At 40.3% G+C, this 20,298-nt stretch overlaps 1 protein-coding gene across 1 annotated transcript in view; it reads left to right on the top strand.

Moving 5' to 3' along the window:
- pacrg (PARK2 co-regulated) overlaps positions 1-20,298 on the top strand; it is a 159,050-nt gene that overhangs the window by 78,227 nt on the left and 60,525 nt on the right. The window contains exons 3-4 of the mRNA XM_086154719.1: positions 3,557-3,728; positions 10,680-10,829. Of these exons, the coding sequence (XP_086010845.1) occupies positions 3,557-3,728; positions 10,680-10,829 (322 nt within the window). The remainder of the gene's footprint in view (positions 1-3,556; positions 3,729-10,679; positions 10,830-20,298) is intronic.

The raw sequence follows: 20,298 nt of genomic DNA, 5'->3' as shown, positions 1-20,298 counted from the left end.
ACACACACACACACACACACATACACACACACAAAAACAGACCAATGCAGAAATTGGCAAAGCTCGGGGACAGTATCCTTTGGGTCAGCTGTTCCAGCCCGGCGTGCCTGAGCAGCTTTCCCGTGATGGCTTCACACACATGAAAGACTTCACTCCACTCAGCTAAATAACATCAAAGCGGGTTTATGTCCTGCAGCCGGACGAATGTCTTCATCCCCGGCACTTGTGCCTCTCTGTTGGTGTTGTAAATGCTGCAAACAGGTGTTAACATGTCGGCCCACAGGATGCCACATGTCCCTGTGTCATGATCCTCTGAACAGCTGTCCCCAGCTATTGTCGTTTGGCCCATATGTCACAAACTTGAACATTTGTGAGCTATACACTGATGTATTTTTAAAGGTAGGAAACTATGGGCACCTTGGGATTCTGTTTGAGCTGGGCCTCACACACACACAGGGGCTTCTGATCAATTTATCCAAGTACTGTCAGTGCACCTTATATCCTCATCACTTTTCACTGGGATTTATGGAATTGCTTTTGCTTTGCATTCATGCTAACCCTTAATGTTGTTTATTTGCGATGATCCATAATTAAAGTAAGCAAAGGTACTGTCCATTGTCACCATTGAATAAATTCTGTATCATCTTTGCCAGAAGTGTGCCGGGTGCTGAGCACATTTATTACTGGGAGAAATAACCACTGACAGAAATCTACATATTGCAAGTACAGGCATTTATGGAATACAAAGTGAAAGCTTTTAACTGGTGTTGCTCTGCATACATGTCAACACTTAAACCTCATTAACAACAACTTGTGAAGTGTTTTAATTAAGTAATTCAGCAGTTCACTAATTCCTTTTATATTTTCTCATCACTGCAAATGATGCTCATCTGGTTACAGAGAACTAAACAGTGCATGGATTTTTTGCTGCTTCAAATGTTGGTTTTGGACATAGTTCCTGCATCCTGTTAATAGGATCAGTTAAACACAACATTTCCAATCTTTTAAATGAACGGTGCCGTCTTTATTGCCAGCTCAATGACAAAATTTGCCACCATTCTGTCGCTGTGTACACATCAGTGACCTAATGACCAAGATGTCATAACACTGTTTATCAACACTTATTCTTAAGTTGGTTTCAAAGAGGCTTTCCTTGTCAAAAAAAAAAATCACTCAGTAAAATGTCTTTTTTGTTAAAAGTGAATCAAACCCATTGAGTTGGAGGCCACAGTGTCATTTTGTTAACTATTACATCAGCTCACTTGTCACACTCTGAATGCCGACAAGTGAGATGCTTTGCCATGTTGCAGTTTTGAATTCTGAACGGAGATGAAACCTTCAGTCTATTATAGATGGGCTTTGTAGAATCCATCACAAACCACTCTACTCTCACTTGTGTTTAAGTTGACTTCTGACACAAGTGAAATTCCAGCTGAATTTCAAAATCAGGTTAACATTCAAATCAAGTCAGGGACATAAAACAACAAGACCAGACATTAGATCAATAAAGGAAAATCTTCAATCGTACAGTTAGGCCCAGAAATATTTGGACAGGGGCACAATCTTCTTGATTTTGGGCTCTGCATGCCACCACATTGGCTTTCAAACAACTACAAATAATTGAAGTGGAGACTTTAAGGTTTAATTCAAGGGGTTGAACAAAAATATATGTTTAAACATGTAGGAATTGTAGCTATTTTTATACAAATGCTCCTCATTTCAGGGGCTCGAAAGTAATTGGACAAATGAACATAAACCTAAGTAAAATTTTGCTTTTCGATATTTTGTTGAGAATCCTTTGCAGGCAATGACTGCCTGAAGTCTGGAATCCATGGACATCACTGGGTTTCCTCCTTTGTGATTCTTTCCTGCAGCTGTCTTCAGTTTTTGCTTGTTTGTGGGTCTTTCTGCCTTAAGTTTTGTCTTGAGCAAGTGAAATGCATGCTCTATTGGGTTGAGAGCTGGTGATGGACTTGGCCATTGCAGAATATTCTACTTCTTTGCTTTAAAAAACTCCTGGGTTCTTTTGAGTATGTTTTGAATTATTGTCCATCTGTACTGTGACGCGCCGTTCAGTAAACTTGGCCACATTTGGCTGAATCTTAGCAGAAAGTATATCCCTATACACTTCAGAATTCATCCGGCCGCTCCTGTCTTTTGTCACATCATCAATCAACACAAGTGACCCAGTACCATTGGAACCCATGCAAAGTCAATTCTGGCCTTTCTAATTTTGTGGCTGATGAATGGTTTGCACCTTGTGGTTAATTCTTTGTATTTACTCTCATGAAGTCTTCTGTTTATGGTACACTTAGATACTGATACACCTACTTCCAGGAAAGCGTTCTTCACTTGAGTGGATGTAGTGAAGGGGTTTTTCTTCACCATGGAAACAATTCCATGATCATCCACCACTGTTGTCCTCTGTTGACGTCCAGGCCTTTCTGAGTTCCCAAGCTCACCTATGCGCTCTTTTTTTCTCAACGCACCAAAATGTTGATTTGGCCCCTCCTGACATTTCTGCTATCTCTCTGATGTATTTCTTTGTTTTTTCAGCCTCAGGATGGGAGCTCCATTGAGAGATCCTTTGACCACATGTTGTGTGTTCACAGCAGCAGCTTCCAAATGCAAACGCCACACCTGGAATCAGCTCCAGACCTTTTAACTGCTTAATTGATGACAGGTTATCAAGGGAAGAGTCCATGCAGCCTTGATATTTTTTTGGAGCCTTCTGAGTCCAATTACTTTTGGTCCCTTGAATAAAAAGGCGGCTACATATTAAAGAGCTGTAATTCCTAAACCGTTGCTCCGATTTGGATGTGAATACTCTGAAATTACAGCTGAGAGTCTGCACTTTAAGCCCATATTGATCATATAATTGTATCCTGAATATGTTTTTTGTAAACAAAATAACAAAACCTGTGTCACTGTCCAAATATTTCTGGGCCCAAATGTATGTACACTGACATTATGTTCTGAGACATTGCCAGGTTAAGAACTCAAATAAAGGCTAGAATGTTAATTCCGTACATTTCTATTGATGTGATCATTAGAGGAATGAGTGATGGTGCAAATTTGGGTCTCACTTTCTTATGTTTTAGTATATTTGCCTCAACAAATAATCTTGAAATTACAGTAATGAATCCAAGAATTGACATTTGTTCAATTCAACAGTTAAAGAAGGAGGCTTTTATATGTCAAAAGAGGTTGTTGTGCAAAGTGGAGAACAAAGAAGGGATGTTGACTGGTTGCTATTTTTGTGAACATAAATGATTTTTTCTTTTCATTTATCGTTGATTTCAATTTGAATGCCTGTGTGCATTTCTTTAGTCTTACATACATGAATATAGAAAGAATCTGACTGAATTAAATGGCAATTAGTCACTATGGAAATTAAACTAATTGCAGACTAGTCTGCATCATAAGCTGGGTGGTTTAGTTTAACAAATGCCTTTGAGTGAAACACAGGAAGCTCCATCTTTCTTTTTGTCAGTCACCCTGAATTACTGTAGTAGGTAATCGTGTGAATAATGTAAATGTAAATTCTTTTCCTCAGGTAGAGATTGAGAAGCTGGACTACCACCACTACCTACCCCTGTTCTTTGATGGATTATGTGAAACCATTCATCCGTACGAATTCTTCGCCCGTCAGGGAGTCCATGACATGCTGGAGCATGGAGGCCCCAAGATCCAGCCTGTCATTCCTCAACTCATCATCCCTATCAAAAGTAAGTCCGGGAGGCAGTCCATACATGTTGATGTCGTTTCACCCGCACAATACCTTACATAATGCAACATTGAAAGAGGGGGTGCCAAATATTGATATATTATTATGTATATTATTTTTCTCTATATGGCACAACCATACTTCAGAAAATGTGATGATGTGAGGTCAGCATGCCATTCCTCTAAGCAAACACTTGTATTTCAGATTGCTCCGACGGCATGGCTCAGTTTTTTGGTACTTTTTAAGCCAGTCGCAGGGACAAAATTTGTTGGCAGGCTGCTGGAAGATTGCTATTTAAAATGAGATTGGGGCCTTCAGGGGAGTCAAAATTCTGAAATGTCAGAAAATATGTGTCCATAATGTCAAAGTTAAAAAGGGTCAGTATCAAGAAATAATAAAGCAATACTTTCATGCAAAATATCTGTGGATTATGAAACTTTAACTCCTTTTATCTACTTTAGTCAATTATGAAAAACATTTTTTGAATGAATGAATGATTCAGTATTGAGAATTTGTTTTGTTTAATCGCACGATTGACACATATTACTAGAATTAATTATTAATTGTCACTCTCCATTTTAATGGTATTTTCTAATTTTATATCAAGTATTCAAACATATAGACACAAAAGGGCGAATTTATTTGTATTGATATCTATGCAAGGTAAATTGCAGTAAAAGTTTGTCAGTCTTCTTACATCATAGATTCAGCATCACTGAGGTGTTGACATGCTCTTTAGCTATTTTTTATGTCCTTGAAGTTTTCCTGTCACAAACAGCACCGGTGCTCATCTGATCCAGACACTGAGATTGAAACTACCTGAAGAACCCAAACAGTATTGGATTATTTAGCCAGATAACGTGGTCTTTCTAGCCTGAGGTGGGACATGGACCAAAAAAATTTACCCATCCATATCTACCTTTAGATATAATAAAGTGTTATCCAATAATTACCTGGTGCTCTTTTGGTCCTTTTCACAATGTTACAGTGATTCCAAATGCTACCGAAATAGGATCACAGACTTGGCTAGAAATAGACTCACCTGTCTTACACACTCATACTCCAACAGATTCTAATATTACCATAGAACCAGGCCTGTGACAAGTCCTAATTTGGTTTAGTGGTCATGCGGGATCTATTATTATATTAACCCTAAGGGCAAAGTGTCCTTGTTTTTTGTGTTTGCCGGAAGAAGTAGGTTCTAAAAACATCCCTGATAATCTGCCATGAATGCGGTGACATGCCACATTTAACTGTGCTATCGTGTTTTGACTGTTTTCTTTTCCACACTCACACTGACACATCAACTAAACACATACAGCCATATACACTCAAGTAAGCAGATAGAGACAAGTGGAGAGGTCATATCTACTCCTGGAGTGGTCTGTGATGACAGAAATAGACATCACAAATTATAGGGATGCTCGAAGCAAAGGTTTCTCGTGTGGAGAAAAATAGGAGGACCTCGGCACGTAGAAGTTGAACTATCCAGAACCGTGTCTTTGCTTTAAAAGTTTGAGAAGACAAGGCATAAACACTGTTTCATATGCACACACACACACACACACACACACACACTCACACACACACTCACACACACACACACACACACACACACACACACACACACACACACACACACACACACACACACAACACACACACACACCGTCTTTTGTTTGCCACTGCTGCCAAGTGGAGTGTCAGTTTCAAAGTGGGAGCCTTTAAGTGGCGCCCAGTGAGCCTGGGATAGTGTTCATGTCATGGGCAGTTGGCTTGCAGTGTGTATGTGTGTTCCTTGTTTGTGTGTGGGTGTTGGACTTCTGTCGAGGCACAGGGGCATAGCGGCCAGCACTAGGCATGGCTGTTGGAGTCAGACTGACAGACTGACCCTGGCACAAAGTCTGTTACCACACCACTGGTTATGCTGAATCCACAAGGTTACACGTATCTAAAAGTCAAAACGCAAGAATGTGAATGCAGTTCAACTGCTTTATGTTAAAATTTCTATTATGCGACTCAGTACTCCAACAAAAATACACATTCATAGATTGCCTCTCTGTTTTGCAACTCATAATGTGGACAGTCCTTGGGTGAATATAAACATTCCTATCAAGGAAATAGGTGAGTGGTTAACTCCTCCCAAGGCCACTGTGTATGCTAACCCCCGATAAGCCTACTTGGCTCAAAGAAGACTCTGGATCCATCTTGGGCACTGTTCCCTTGGGGTGTTTTCTCTCTCAGAGGTGTGTTTGGCAGTACTTCATAGGGGTTTAGCAAAAAGACTGTCTTTTCCTTATTGTGTCCTCCATGAAAATATGAATTTCAGCACACAGAGGACAGAAATTAGCCTGCTACCTCCATCCTTAAAATAATTCTGCTTTACTCCTGCCCATTGCAGCAATGGGGTAATCATTAGCCGTCCCCAAATAAATGCCGTTCGAAGTAATAATCTAAGACTAAATTCAACAAACACTGATAAGCCAAGTTTCAATCTCATCATCATTTGCCAACTTTCTTTCTAAACAGCGGAAAAAGACAAGGTTTTTGTACAAGCACAGCTAGGTTCAGTTCTCACTATACATAGCAGTTTATAAAGTTTTGGTCATTTGCCTTTGGGAGTTCAGAGCAAAGGTGATGTTATGCTCCTCATGAAAATACATACTTTGCACTGATAATGGAATTTTAAATGGCCTGCTCCTTATTAACTTCTTGGTTTATTAAAAATCAGACCCGTTTGGCCATCCACAAGGCAAAACCGCCAGTCTGTGTCTCTGTTGCAGATTAATTACTTTTCTATGGATCAAGAAAAAAGAAGGGATAGTGGAAAGAGGAAGAAAGTAAAAAGGCGTCTGCAGTCTAAAATGGCAAGATATATATTTTTCTCCTCTGACGTTAATACATCTTCAATGTGGCTGGCAGGCTGTTATCTGCGGAGCGACTGAGTCACGTCAGGCCCTGGTGAATTTTGATGATGACTGCAGGTCACCCAATGAGAATACACAATGAAGGAGGCTCTGGCTTACATTATATTCCAAGGCCTTGTCCTTGGTAACTTAAAGACCAGACTTTATCCGGCTACACACCCCATTCTCCTCAACCTGAGAGAAAGACATTTAAAAAAGAAAACCATAAAAATTAGTGGTATAGTTATGCATCTTATACACACACACACACACACACACACACACCCACCCACACACACAGGTATGTATATGTCTGGTGTATAAATATATATGGATATATATTTATAATATTCAAATCTGAATATGTAGTAATTACGTAAGCATTATGATTTCATTAGACATTTTCTGATAATATTCACCTTCAGTGAAATGCTTCTCTTACATTTTTCTCAGGCTCCATTAAATAGGGAGGAGGATTCAGAGTCATACCTCCATTGAGCCTCGGCTGATTGGCACAACATTTGTTCAGCTTTGAACCAAAATTAGACTTTCATTACGAGGAGATCCTCAGTTACGGAGGGGGAACATCTTCTCCTGATCTGAAAAGTATATTTATTCACTGAGTTAGAACGATTCACCACTAAACTCTTCAGTGTGACAACTTGCCTATGACTTTTCACAGGAAGAAGAATATAAGGTCAGCAATGTTTTGTTTTCACACTGAATATGAAATAGTTCATATCATGAATACAAGATTACTTTATTCAAACTTGTTTCAACATAGGTTTTATAGAAGCATTAATACATGAGGATCTTGACTACCCCCCCCTTTAAAATTTTCCCCTCCTTTTTTCTGAAAGGCGAGAATGTCGATGAATAATTGAACAGTCCAGCGGTCAAAATGTCACAGCAGGGAAAATTGTTTGCGCTGGCTGGTAATTAGAATTTCATTGTTTGTTATGTAGGTTTGAAATTCCTGTCATTCCACATTCCACCTCTTCATGGTGATGGCACAAATCTCTACGCTTGTCTTTCTGGGGAGACAGAAAGACAAAGATGGAGAGATGACATGAAGCACAATGCATTTGCACATTCAGTTATAGCCCTACTGTTTTTCTTCCCCAACACCCCACCCACATTTAAAAATTAAACACACAAACCCCCATTTAATGTGCTACAATGCTATGGATGAGTATTTGGATTGGTCTGTCATTTTCCTGGCATTCGTTATAGATAGGCCAGCACTTATATTTTCTATGAAAGGGCAACAATTTGCTATGTTAAATGCAAAAAGTAAAATAATACAAATAAGGAATAATAAAACTAAATATAAAAAATTAAATGTGTGTGTGTGTGTGTGTGTGTGTGTGTGTGTGTGTGTGTGTGTGTGTGTGTGTGTGTGTGTGTGTGTGTATATATATATATACATTGAATTTTGATTAGTTGATTGGTGTTTGTGCTATATTTTAGGCTGATCGTAACAGATGGAACTTTTACATTGTTTGTAACAACCAGCTTAAAAAGAACATAATATCAGTGTCAGCCATAATCAGTATTATATATCAAATGGTTGGCAATAGACAGCCCTTATACTGATGTTACACAAATTCGACCAAAACACTAACGTCCAAATAACAGTGGTGTCAAGCCGGCTTGGAATGAATACACATATCAAATAATTTAAACATAATATTGTATTTTCTTGCCAAATTAATGTATTTTGTTCTTGTGAAATATGATAACTGAGACAGGCATTCATGATTTATTTCACCCATTCATCCAAAATATTCACCTCTCTCTTGCCAAATGCCTACGTTTACTGTTTGTGTTTCTCGTCCTTTGCTAGTCAAAGCTCCCCGTGCCTAACTGTGAGGGTTGTGTGTTTTGTTCTCTGCACTGTCACAACATTGGTGACCTACTCCCACAGACACCGAGGACAAAATGAAGCCTCTGCCCTGAGCGAACCAAACATTCTTGCTTGAAAGAGTATCCATATTTAAATTAGTATATTACATGAAATTGTTTTGAGATTGCAACATGAACATTTGTGGATCCATTTGTATTGATCCGTGAATCAATGAGTGGTTAAAACAACTGCTACTGCAACAACATGATAAACCTCTCACATTTCTCCTCACCACAGCCTTTTGATTACCATGCTTGTGAAATAAAAAAAATTGGCTTTTATGCATCTAACAAAACATTATCTCTTCAGCATCAATAGCGGCACATTTTTAATCTAGCAAATGTATTATCTGCGTGATATAAAATGACCTGCAATGGAAGATGAAGGGGATAACTGTGAAAGATGTATGGGAGGTGAGGACCAATGTTATCAGGGATTTCATGGTGACAGTATGGTTTTGTGCCTTTTTAAGAATAGCATTTACTATGATTGCAGCCATAAAAACGAGGCACGGAGAAACTGTTGTTATTTCAATGATATAATAGAATTACCTTGAGTGGTTGTTGTTCACAAATTGAAATTAACATTTGGATCATTATATAATTCATTAGATAACTTGTTAATGTCATGGATTAATGCCTATGAACTCTCATGGGGGTCAGCTGTGGCTCAGCTGGTTGAGCGGGCTAACATAGAATTGGAAGGTTGGCTGTTTGATTCCTGGCGTCCCCTGTCCGCAAGCTGAGTGTCCTTGGGCAAGACAGTGAACCTCAAGATGCTCCTGATGGCCTGGTTAGCTCCCTTGCATGGCAGCTCTGCCGCCATCGTTGTGTGAGTGAATGGGTGTAACACAGCATAAAGTTCTTTGAAACTCCAAGATGTGAAAACACTGAACTGAGACCATTTAACATTAGAAAGTTGCAGTTCAGCACAAAGTCTTCAAAAACTTGAAAACATTTAAACCCTTTTTTCCAGATTTGAGGGTCCCCCAGCAATGTAAAGACATCTTGTATTAGCTCAGCGGGGCATGTGTAGAATAGCCATAATAATTTATCTTTTAAAAAGGGGTAAAAACACCATTGCATTTGATTTTGTTGCTTGATGCATCTGATGGAAGCCACTTGTTCTGTGGAAGTAAATGTCACCACATCTGCTCCTCTCACGAAGAGGATTTTATTATCACATGCTATCCTTTTCTCAAATTCTTGTCTGTTTTTTGCTTATTCTTTCCAAGTTTGCCTTTTTTTTTATGTCTCACCTGTTTTTCCCCCCTCCTCCCAGAAAGCCAAGAGCTCCTCTCCTCTCCTCTCTTTGAAGCTTTTTTCTTTGTTCTGACTCTTTATTTTGAATTTTCTTTTCATACCTTTCTTTTTTTTCATAACTGCTTACTGGCAAAATAAACATTGTTGATACCATTACTGCATTCTCTTTCTGGTCCAATGACAATCCAGTGTTTTTCCAAAGAGAAACAGCTTTGGTGTGTTTGTCTCACTTTTTTGGCTGGCACGTTTTTCTTAAGGAAATTACTGGCGTGTATAAAAAGGCTTCAACAAAAATCATCATACAATCGCTGAAAAAAGATGTGTGTAAATTTGAGTACAAAAATGTCAATCTTATCTTCTAATCACAGCTCCTTTCTAACCCATTGCCCTCCACCTGTCACATCTCTTTATCTCTTTCTGACATTGTGTCTCACGTTGTTTACCCCCTTTCCTTCTCTCTTTTTCTGTGTTTGTCACTCTTGATCTTTCTAGCCCTCCATCTCTACCACCGTCGTTACTTTTTGTTCTCTTTATCAGTAGGAGATAGAGTTAAGTGCAGCTGTAGGCCAAATGGCTCTGTGATTGGCTCTCACTTACTGCTGCCTCCCCAGTGCATTCCACTGAATGCAGACAAGCCTTTCTAAATCAAAGTCCAGATATAAAAGAAATGCTTTCAAGGCAAAAGGAAAGTATGGGAATTGCTACTTTATGTATTTTTTGCCTGTGTATCTGCAAAGCCAACTCTACATTTACTTTACCTGCTACTGTTTCAAGCGTAACATCTAGAATGCCCTCAGTTATTCCTGTGGTTTATTCTGTAGCCCGACAGCTATGCTTGAGCCTTGACTTCTCACTTTTGTACTTATCTTGCCCTCTAGATGCCCTTAACACAAGGAACCGCCAGGTCATCTGCACCACCCTGAAAGTCCTACAGCATCTGGTGATATCGGGTGACATGGTGGGAGAGGCGCTGGTTCCCTACTATAGACAGATCCTCCCCATTCTCAACATCTTCAAGAACATGAACAGTGAGTTGTAGCCGTGCAAATTGTTGAGTGTGACTTTGAGAATAGATGGTGAGTCAGCATGACTTGTCAATGCTTTCATGTTTCTGCTGGTAGGTTGGTGAAATACCAGCAAATGAAGTCACTGACATGGGTTTGCGTTTGTGTGTTTTTTACATTTCGGTTCAACCTGTTTTGAGGTGATTGAAGTGCTTAATTGGACATGTTATGCTAATGTCTGGGCCAAACATTCAACCCACCCTTCTGCTTTTATGTCCTCTTGATAGAAAGAAAAAAAACCTTTTGCCAGTCAGGGTGCTTTGTGCGGGGCCATTGAGGTGACTTTTTCCTTGTATATACAGTATCCCTTCTCCGAAAACCTCTCCCTAGATGATGCAAGGACCTGGATAGATTGGCATCAGACAGACTGGGCTCTTTTGTGGCTTTGTCAAAGTGCCTCGTTCGGTGTGACATGATGGTGGCCCCATTGAAAGCTTAGAGGCACAACCGATCCCAAACACAGCTCACCTACAAAGTCAGTAGGATGTGAAGAGTGACATTTTGAATCAATCATTTAAACACAGGCTTTAACAGGAGAAAACACAAGGCTTTAGTTCTTAATCAATATCCAATTTGAATCTCTTGTCTGTTTAATTCGCTAACATAATCTATTACTATTTGTTGAGGTCTAAAAAAAGGAAGGAGAGAGCCTAAAGAGATAGCAGGGAAAGACAAAAGATGGAAAAGAACAGCCTGCCTTATTAGCGCATGGCCGTATGCAAATCCTTTCTGTAAATTAGCTGTCAAATCAATCCCCTAAACCATTTTGAAGTGTGGTTTTCTCAACCACTACGCAGGCTCAGCAGTTGGCCGGTGAACCCCACCAGGAATAGTTTATCTCTGCCCAATAGTTACAGTGCCGACCTGTCTACCTGCCTACTCACTTGTCTGTCTGCTGCTTGCAGGCATCAATTAAACCTGGGCAAACCTCTTCCCCTGGCAGGGATCCCGGATACTGACCTCTTCCAGAGAGACCCCTCTGGACCTGAGAGGGGTCCATATAGCTGCCAAAACACAGGATCCAATCTGCCAGACAAGGACAGTGCTTCCTGTTCAACCATTAATCGGTGACCAGGAGAGTTTCTGACTTTTAAAAGTTTGCCTAGAGTTGAAACAAGGAGACTGAATTTGCAGACAGACAGATGCTTCTCAAATATGTAAAGATACAAGTCAGATACAGAGAGTAGAGTCCTCTCTTTTTCAAGCCAAACCATTTGTGAAGAAGAACCCTGTGCCCTTCCCCACTAATGAAGAAATATTCTAGGGCATTCATTGAGACTCTTCCATTGAAGAACATCTATTATCTGATAGCGCTTATACACCTCCGGATCATCCCACGCTCTGACGGCTGTCTCATCTAGAGCCAGCATGATGCTTCTCGCAGACAGAAACAGTCATTGTTTAATACACTCAAAGACGGAGAGAACTCTCTGCTCGTGTGTAGCGACATCTCACCCTTGCCCTCGCACACCAACTCAGAGCTTGCATGGCATTTGTCTGATTGTACTGGACGATTGTCACAACAGAGTCACTGTCCGGTATGACCTATTTGCTAATGTGTGTGTGTGTATATTTGCGTGTGTCTGTGTTTTTGCGCCTACTTCCTTACATATAACCCCATCTGTATGAATAGATCCATTGTGTCCTATGTGCAGCTGTTGGCATCTGCATGGATGAAGCCCCCTGTATACTATGTGTCTGCCGGCTTCAGGCATGTTACACTCAAAGATGCTTGCATACACACACTTACGAAGATATACACAATTGCACATTGTTCCTCTGGCGGCTACACACCATGGCTCTGTCCCTGTCTCCCCAGTTGTTCGGGCTTTGAATCAATAGGCTGTCAGCCACTGCTGTAGGGTCATGGCTACAGTTAGATATCACCAGCATCTCATCACAGGACAGATCCCTCAGGCTGTGTTCACATACTCCTACTGTGTCGCTCCCATTCACAGACAAGGTTGTGACCTGTTAAATTGGTCTGTATACAGGCCTTATCGGAGCCATTTTTCCAGGGTCAGAGCTGGACCTCAACAGCCATCTCCAAAACAGCCCTCCCGGGCATTCTTTCACTCAAACAGAGCACTGGACCTCCGATAAGGAGAACTCAAGACCCACAAGCTCAGCCTCTCTTGGGTCTGGGCCTGTGGAAAAGGAATCGCTCTATTGTTCAAAGAGAAAAATATGCCTGTTTAACTCCCGGCAGCTGGCTGCCATTCTCACCACTGACATCGTAATGTGTCATTTTGAAGTGCACAATAATGAGCAATCACATCGTACCAGAGTCCTATATGTACCCCTTTGTCTCCTGAATCAGCTCTCTCAGCTTTTGTTTGCTTTGTGCCTTGCACATTTCTGCTGTGTTTGGTTTGTGCTTGTGTGCTTATGTTTATGAACGTGAGAGACACAATGTTGAGGACAGTGTAGGAATTGCTCCAATGTGATTTGCACAGTTCTCTTGTTTGCTTGCTGTGATGAATCTTGTCTCTAATGAAATGCAACAACATTCCTTATGAAGGAGAGATGTGCTCCCTCATCCAGCAAATTCTTCCTCTGAGCTCTGAGGAATGAGAGTACTTATCTACTGTACATCATTTCACTAGGAGAGAAAGAGAGTTTTTGCAGATTTGTAAGGCACACAGAAGCAGAGGACATAGTCCACTTTCTTGGAAAACAACAAGACTGGTGCTGTTACTAACGAGGTTAATGGCACCACTTAATGACATGAACAGTTCATTATTAGGGATAATTCTGTGTATTTTCTATGTCTGGCATAGTTGTGGGCTCAAAAAATACCACTAGGTCTGCATTCCAAAAATGGATTGCAAATAAAGAATAAAGTAAACATGACACTGGTGTCAGATTGGAGTCAAACAGTCTAATTTTTATACCATATTGGTAGCCCCTTTCATTATAACTAGGTAATAGTATCAAAGTGAAGAATTTGAAATATATGTTTTTAAATAACTTTGTCTCATTGTTGTAATTACTAAAGTAATAAGACCCTGTAGGTGATGTGTTGGTATTTAAGGACAATAAAGGAGCCAAACATAAAGCCCATTTATGACACGATCTACAAGACAATAACTGCGCAAACCATTTGATCAAAACACAGTAACATGTATAAAACTGTGAACTCATAAGGGGTTGAGCTGGATAAGGCTTCGGAAGTAGATTCTGGGGTGTTCATTATTTACTGTTTAACCAGTCTCATTTTTAATTTGCATTAGAATGGTATGTCTTTTGATATCAACATAAATAAGACAGATGATATGTCCTTTTTAACATAACTGAAAGCTCAGCACAGAAATACTCCAAACGGTAACCTTAATTAAACACTGTTACAGTCACGCTTTAGAGGTATATGAGATGTGTAGGCTGCAGGGGGCAGGGTTAGCGCTGATTTCACACTCGGGGGGCGGTAGGACTCTCTATTATTGGCTGCCAGGAAAATGTTTTGGAGTTTTTTTGTATTGGGTTGACGCTCAGGGCAATATTGTGGAATCGAAAGGCTGACAGAAAAGATGGTCTCTTCACTACATCTCCATGAACCGTTGCCCAGTTCACATCTGAAGAAAACATAAGATCTTGTCTAAGGGTGGCACGCACCAGGACCTGGTTGGAAGTTACACACCCCTTGTGAACCCTTATTACTTGCACGATAGTGATACAAAGGGTTGTCCAGGCACCACTATGTCAAATGTAACATGCTGGGAAAGGCATTGGAATGGCAACGGTTTTATCTATAATATAGCATACTGAAACTATCAGTTTTGATTTGGTCTGGGGAGAATCTTCATCTCACCAGCTACCAGTCTGTAATAAGTATACAACTGTATTTAACAACAAACAGGATGTTACACTATTTCAGCACCATGGACAACTCACAGCCTTGGTTAATGTAAAACACTAACACTATCGTCATGTAGTGATAATTAAGGGAAAGAACCAACATGAACATGTGTGGACAATAAAAATTGAATCATTATGTTATGTTTAAGCTTCTGTCATCTTTTGATCTCCGTATTACCTCCGGCTACTACATTTTTTCTACAAACTATAAACATTCTCGATTTCTATTTTCTATTTGCACAGGCAGAAACAACTCCACTTAAAAATGTTTCTAATATTCTTACCTGTGACTTATGGTCAATACCACTTTTCAATGAGAACATCCACATTACAAATCAACTCAAATTGAAATTTGAAAACATCTCACCATTATAGCTGCGTATTTAGCCACAAAGCCTTCTTTATTGACCCCTCCAGAACTCAGTCACCAAATTTAAGAAGAAAATACCTCACGACCCACTTAATTGTTAAATTACATAGTTCTACTGCACATCTTTGGAGTTTTACTGTTTTATAGGCCACTGTAGTAAAATAAAAATAGCAAATGCTGATCTACAGGGTTTGTATTCCTGTTATAATATCTGAATGTAGATGATGTCTTCCTGGGGGACTATTCTGTTCTTGGTTTGAGCCTGCATTGAAGTATTGTGTTGTGCTGATGATTTTCTCTGCTTATCTGTAAGGTGTAGGTCCTTAAACTCCCATTCATCACTGACAGACTCTCTCTCTCTCGCTTCCTTTTTCTGCTTCACATACCCTAACGTACACTCACACACACATACAAATATGAGGTGAACTGGTTCATTTGGCCTCTTTTATCTTCCTGCTAGGAATGTGGCCAGGTAAGATAAGGTCTCAACCACATGCATTGCCGGGCACACACACACACACACACACGGATTGTGATAGTGGCTCTCTGTCTTCTGTCCCTGGGCGACTGGTGAGGTTTTTCTCTTGGTGACAGATGCGGTGCTGAGGTTGGCCACTCTATCTTCCCCCTTGGGTCTGAGCTATCTGTGTATCACATGACACACACAGCTCACACACATTCCCTACTTATGTTGGACATCTTTATAAAAAAAAATGACAAAATCTTCCAGATTTACAGGCCATCCTGATCACTTGGATTGGAATAACAGGAAGTTCTGGGTGATGTCATAATCTATGCACACAATCCCTGACAAAAAAAGAACAATAGACAAGGAAGCAACATGTCATTCTTGAAATGACCATCATGAGCACACACAAACCAGTACTTTTAACCATCTGTGCTCTTGTGCACTGTACAGGCTCCAGTTAACTGCAGCACACTGGACTGCTGCATGTGTGGCAGTGAATTTGACACCTGGGGATAACTCTACACAAATATTTGCTTTATTTAATGATCTTTTCCATCTGCTGTTGTGATACATTAATTCACTAGCATGCTCTCTCTATGTGTACACAGAGACACATTTGACGGTGCCAGGCCAACGTACGCACATCCTAACACACACATAAAACTGCCCTCCCCTTTCCCCCATAATCCATCACCCTCCGCAGACACACAGAGCTCCCGGTCCCTGCGGACCACAGAACACACACCTCATCCTTAGCCCTATCTCCTCTTCCATCTACCTCTCTCCAGCAGGAGATGCCTATCTATCAAGCAATCACAGCCTGCCAAGATCACCACCAATAAAATACAGAAAGAATTGAAAAAACACAGGGAGAAAAGAGAGCAATGGATCGAATGATACCATTTGAGAGCAAGAGATGAGATCCAGGTAATACCATGCTAGTGTGTTCTTACCTGCTCCTCTGTTAGCATGCTTCACAGCACATAATGACTTTTTCCTTCTCTCCTGAAGCTTAAGAACAGACAGTTCAGGAAAATGGGGAAATATATTTTTATATAAATTCAGCCCCCACCCCACTCCACCCCCACCTCCCGATCTTCCTACCTCTCTGCCCATTCCGCCTGTGGATATGCACACCTGGCTCTGTTAATTTCTATTGTCAGCAGGTCTGATGCAGAGCGGCCAATCAGGGTATGAGCGTTAGCCCCTGGGCCTGCAGTCGCTTTGCGGCACCAATTTAAAGGTCAGTTGATAAGCAGCCAGATTTATGCATAATCTGAGCTGCTCTGCAGGCAGTCAGGCATAGGTAGTCAGGCAGACAGCTCAACAAAGACACACACATATGTGGTTTCTCTTCTCGCTCTCTTTCTCTCTCTCTCTCTCTCTTTCTCTCTCTCTCTCTCACACACACACACACACACACACACACACACACACACACACACACACACACACACACACACACACACACACACACACACACACACACACACTATAAGTGCACACTTCATGCTCTTTGTCTGTTGGCTCTCAAAAACCTTTTGGTCCACAGACTGTAGACATCTCTCTTTTATTTTTTACCAAAAAATCCATTGGTCCTGCTTTTGTCCCATCAGGTTAGGTAATGTACTTTTACAAATTGCTTTGGAGGACTGCCTTAGTAAGGCCTTGGCTTTCTGTTTGTTAATTTCTTCATTAATTTGTACATCCACTCTCATTTAAAGAATGGATTGCAAGAGAAGAAAAGAGTCCTGAGTCTGGCAGTATGCTTAGGATTAAATAGAATTTGGCATCTTTGCGCTGGCAGTTTGAAAGTCCAACAAAGCACTACTGTGATTGCTGCAGTGTGGAGGCCAGCCAGCAGCAGAATTAGATGGCCCTAAGTCACTGCAAATGGTTAACCAAATTGTGGCAGTGTTTGCTTGATAGTACTGTTGTTAATCAGTTTCTTTAATGGCATATGAAATGCTACATTTGAATATGTTTGGACAGGTTTTTGAGTTTGTTTGTTTTTAAGTATGATTTTTGAGTGTACTGGATCATTCTACAGAGACCCAAGTGTTAGACTTAAAGTCAAGGTGTACTGAAATACATTGCTTGCCAACAGCTATTTAGGGAATGATTCCTTTTTAAAATGAGCATATATTACACCCAAGATCATGCATTTTCTGACAGTTAGTCCTAAATACCCTCCTTTCTCGCTTTCATTAATCATTAGCAAGAGATGAACTGCCTCTTTGTTCTCTGGATTGGTGTTTAAAGAATGACATTTTGACCAAAGTATTTGCCTGATCAGGACTGAACTCTTTATCCAACTAACTATTAGCCGATAGTAGGAAGATGAACATATGCATAGACAAAACAGCTGAAACACTTAAAGGGAATCGGGAGACTTGGCTCAATGGTCTGTAAAATAATTCAGAATTCGATCGCTTGACATTGATAACAAGAATTAAGGACATCTATTATGGCCACAAATTATTCCGAATAACGAGCTTCAAGTGAAAGGGTGCGCTAATTTTAAACAACCTTTTTTCATAAAAATCAAAAGAAAAATAAAACAACTCCATGACTTACAGGATGTCCTTCCTGCTGTCCTACAGCTCTGGGACCAAGACAAATAAAATTGAAAGCATTTGTTTATTTTGCAAAGTGATTAGATCAGATTTATAACATTCTTCTTTCGACTTATAAATGATCATGTTTTTCGTGTGTACGACTCCATCAGAAGTCAGCATCAGTCCTAGTTCAATTCTCTGTCCCACTTATTATTGATGTCGTCAGTTATGGGAGCCCCCTTGCTTCCTTCCCAGAGACGTTTACAGACTAAAACTGATGCATTTTGGGATCATTCAAAATAATTCACTTGAGCGATACAAGTATCAGTTTTCAAAATTAACTAATAAAAAGATGATTAGAGCAAACACTTTGTCCTACTGTGATCGCTCCTTTCTCAAGATGGGCCGTGATGATGAGATAGCTTTTATCATTTTTTGCTCATTAAATGTTTGTGTCTTTGTAAACACACCCACATGCAAACATTGTGAGACCTGGGGGCATATAATTGTGCGCATGCTTGAGTATGAATTTGTGCCATTGTGTGTGTCATGACTTTTAAGTAGTGAGCAAGGAGCTCTCCCACAGCCTCTCACCACATCATTGTGTTTGACATCTCTGTGGGCAGCTAGCAACATAATGCTGGTGTGTATCTAGATATTTGTCTGCCCCGTTTTGGATCAGCATTCACACCCTACATCAGGTCCCCTGTCAGCTTTCATAAGCAACCACATCTATGCAAACTGCCCAAACACTTAACATGAGCGCTTTTCGCACAAACAAATGAATTGCATTTCTCGTCTGTCTGTAACTCATTGCTCTTGACATGGACACAAATGAAAAAGAATAAGAATAGAATAGATCTGCATTGCTTATGTCACATGTACCTTCAAGTGCATGTCAGATGGAGGCAGACAATTTGAGTCTATTCAAGGTGACATGAAGAAAAAAACATGATGTAATCTCATTTTTGAAGATGGCTTTTTCAACTATGTTGAACATAGAGAGGGTTTTACGATAATTAAATCAAAATGTTGCTGTTTTCTACATTCTTCTTCTATTTAAAATTTACAGGAGGAATATCGAAAAGATTACAGGTATATGACTGCTTTACTTTGTATTTAATAATAAATTCTTAAAGTACACAACTGGGAGTTATCAGTCAGCATGCCTCCACAAACTCATTTTAGGAGTCAGTCCTCTGTCTGAGCCCCACACCGCATTTCTAGTCCTGTCCCAATATGCTTTCCCAGCATGTTGTTCTGACAGAGGTAACCTTATCTCCTGCTTTCTAATAAAGGCGTCTCAGCAAGCGCCAGCCACATTCTTCACTATCTCTAATGGGAGTAATTGAATCCTATTCCAACATTCTAATGTGCAGTGTTTCTCAAGACACCCCCTCCCCAAAGCCTCTCACAGCATTCTACCTAATGCACACAAATCCCCTTCACGTTCCTGCCAATTCTTGCCCCACATTCAGATAAGTTTTCAGCTGGCATCCACCTCTAATACATCAATCATCTCTCTCCATACACCACATCCCCCTAGCCAATGCAAAATAGGGATATACAGTGGTGCATAGACAAAACAAAGTGATGCATGTTGGCAATTGAAAGCACTGTCCAAAGGATGTAATGGTGAGGCTGGTAAGCATAAAATATAAGTTAGCAGTGAATACAGTAGTGCAATGTAAATGTTAAACTCTATTTAAACACGGAGTCCGACATTGATCACAGAAGCAGCCGCTCCTGAGTAATTAGGGATTCAGTATGTGTCTGATTACTCGACGGCCACTCGAGACATGATGGTCCCAATGTACAGTCTTAAAGTTTGTCAGTAAATGCTCTTAGTGTGCATTAGAGATGTTTGCTGATGGAGCGGCATGTATCCCCCTTGAGTTTTTTTCACGTTTTAAAACCTTGATTACAAACCAGGGAGCTTTATTTTCTCTTCAATGCTGGGTCAGGCAAGTGCAGTTTGTCACAACATATCAAGTAAACGAAAACTACTCTGTCTGGCTCACAAGCTGCTGTCGTTCAGCTGTTACAAATTCATCTTAGCTCGTGGAATTTTCTCCTATTTTTTCAGGCCTAAATTTGTAACAAACTAGGTTGTGGGTTCTGGTTCTTAATAATTCTCTTTCGATTTCAAAATCTAAAAAAAAAAAAAGGATGACAAAAACA

The sequence above is a fragment of the Fistularia commersonii genome, chromosome 1, assembly GCF_037954325.1.
Source record: "Fistularia commersonii isolate RoL2024-O1a breed Wild chromosome 1, RoL_Fcom_v1.0, whole genome shotgun sequence".
Taxonomy (NCBI): Eukaryota; Metazoa; Chordata; class Actinopteri; order Syngnathiformes; family Fistulariidae; genus Fistularia; species Fistularia commersonii.
This window is presented reverse-complemented; position numbering and strand designations above follow the sequence as displayed.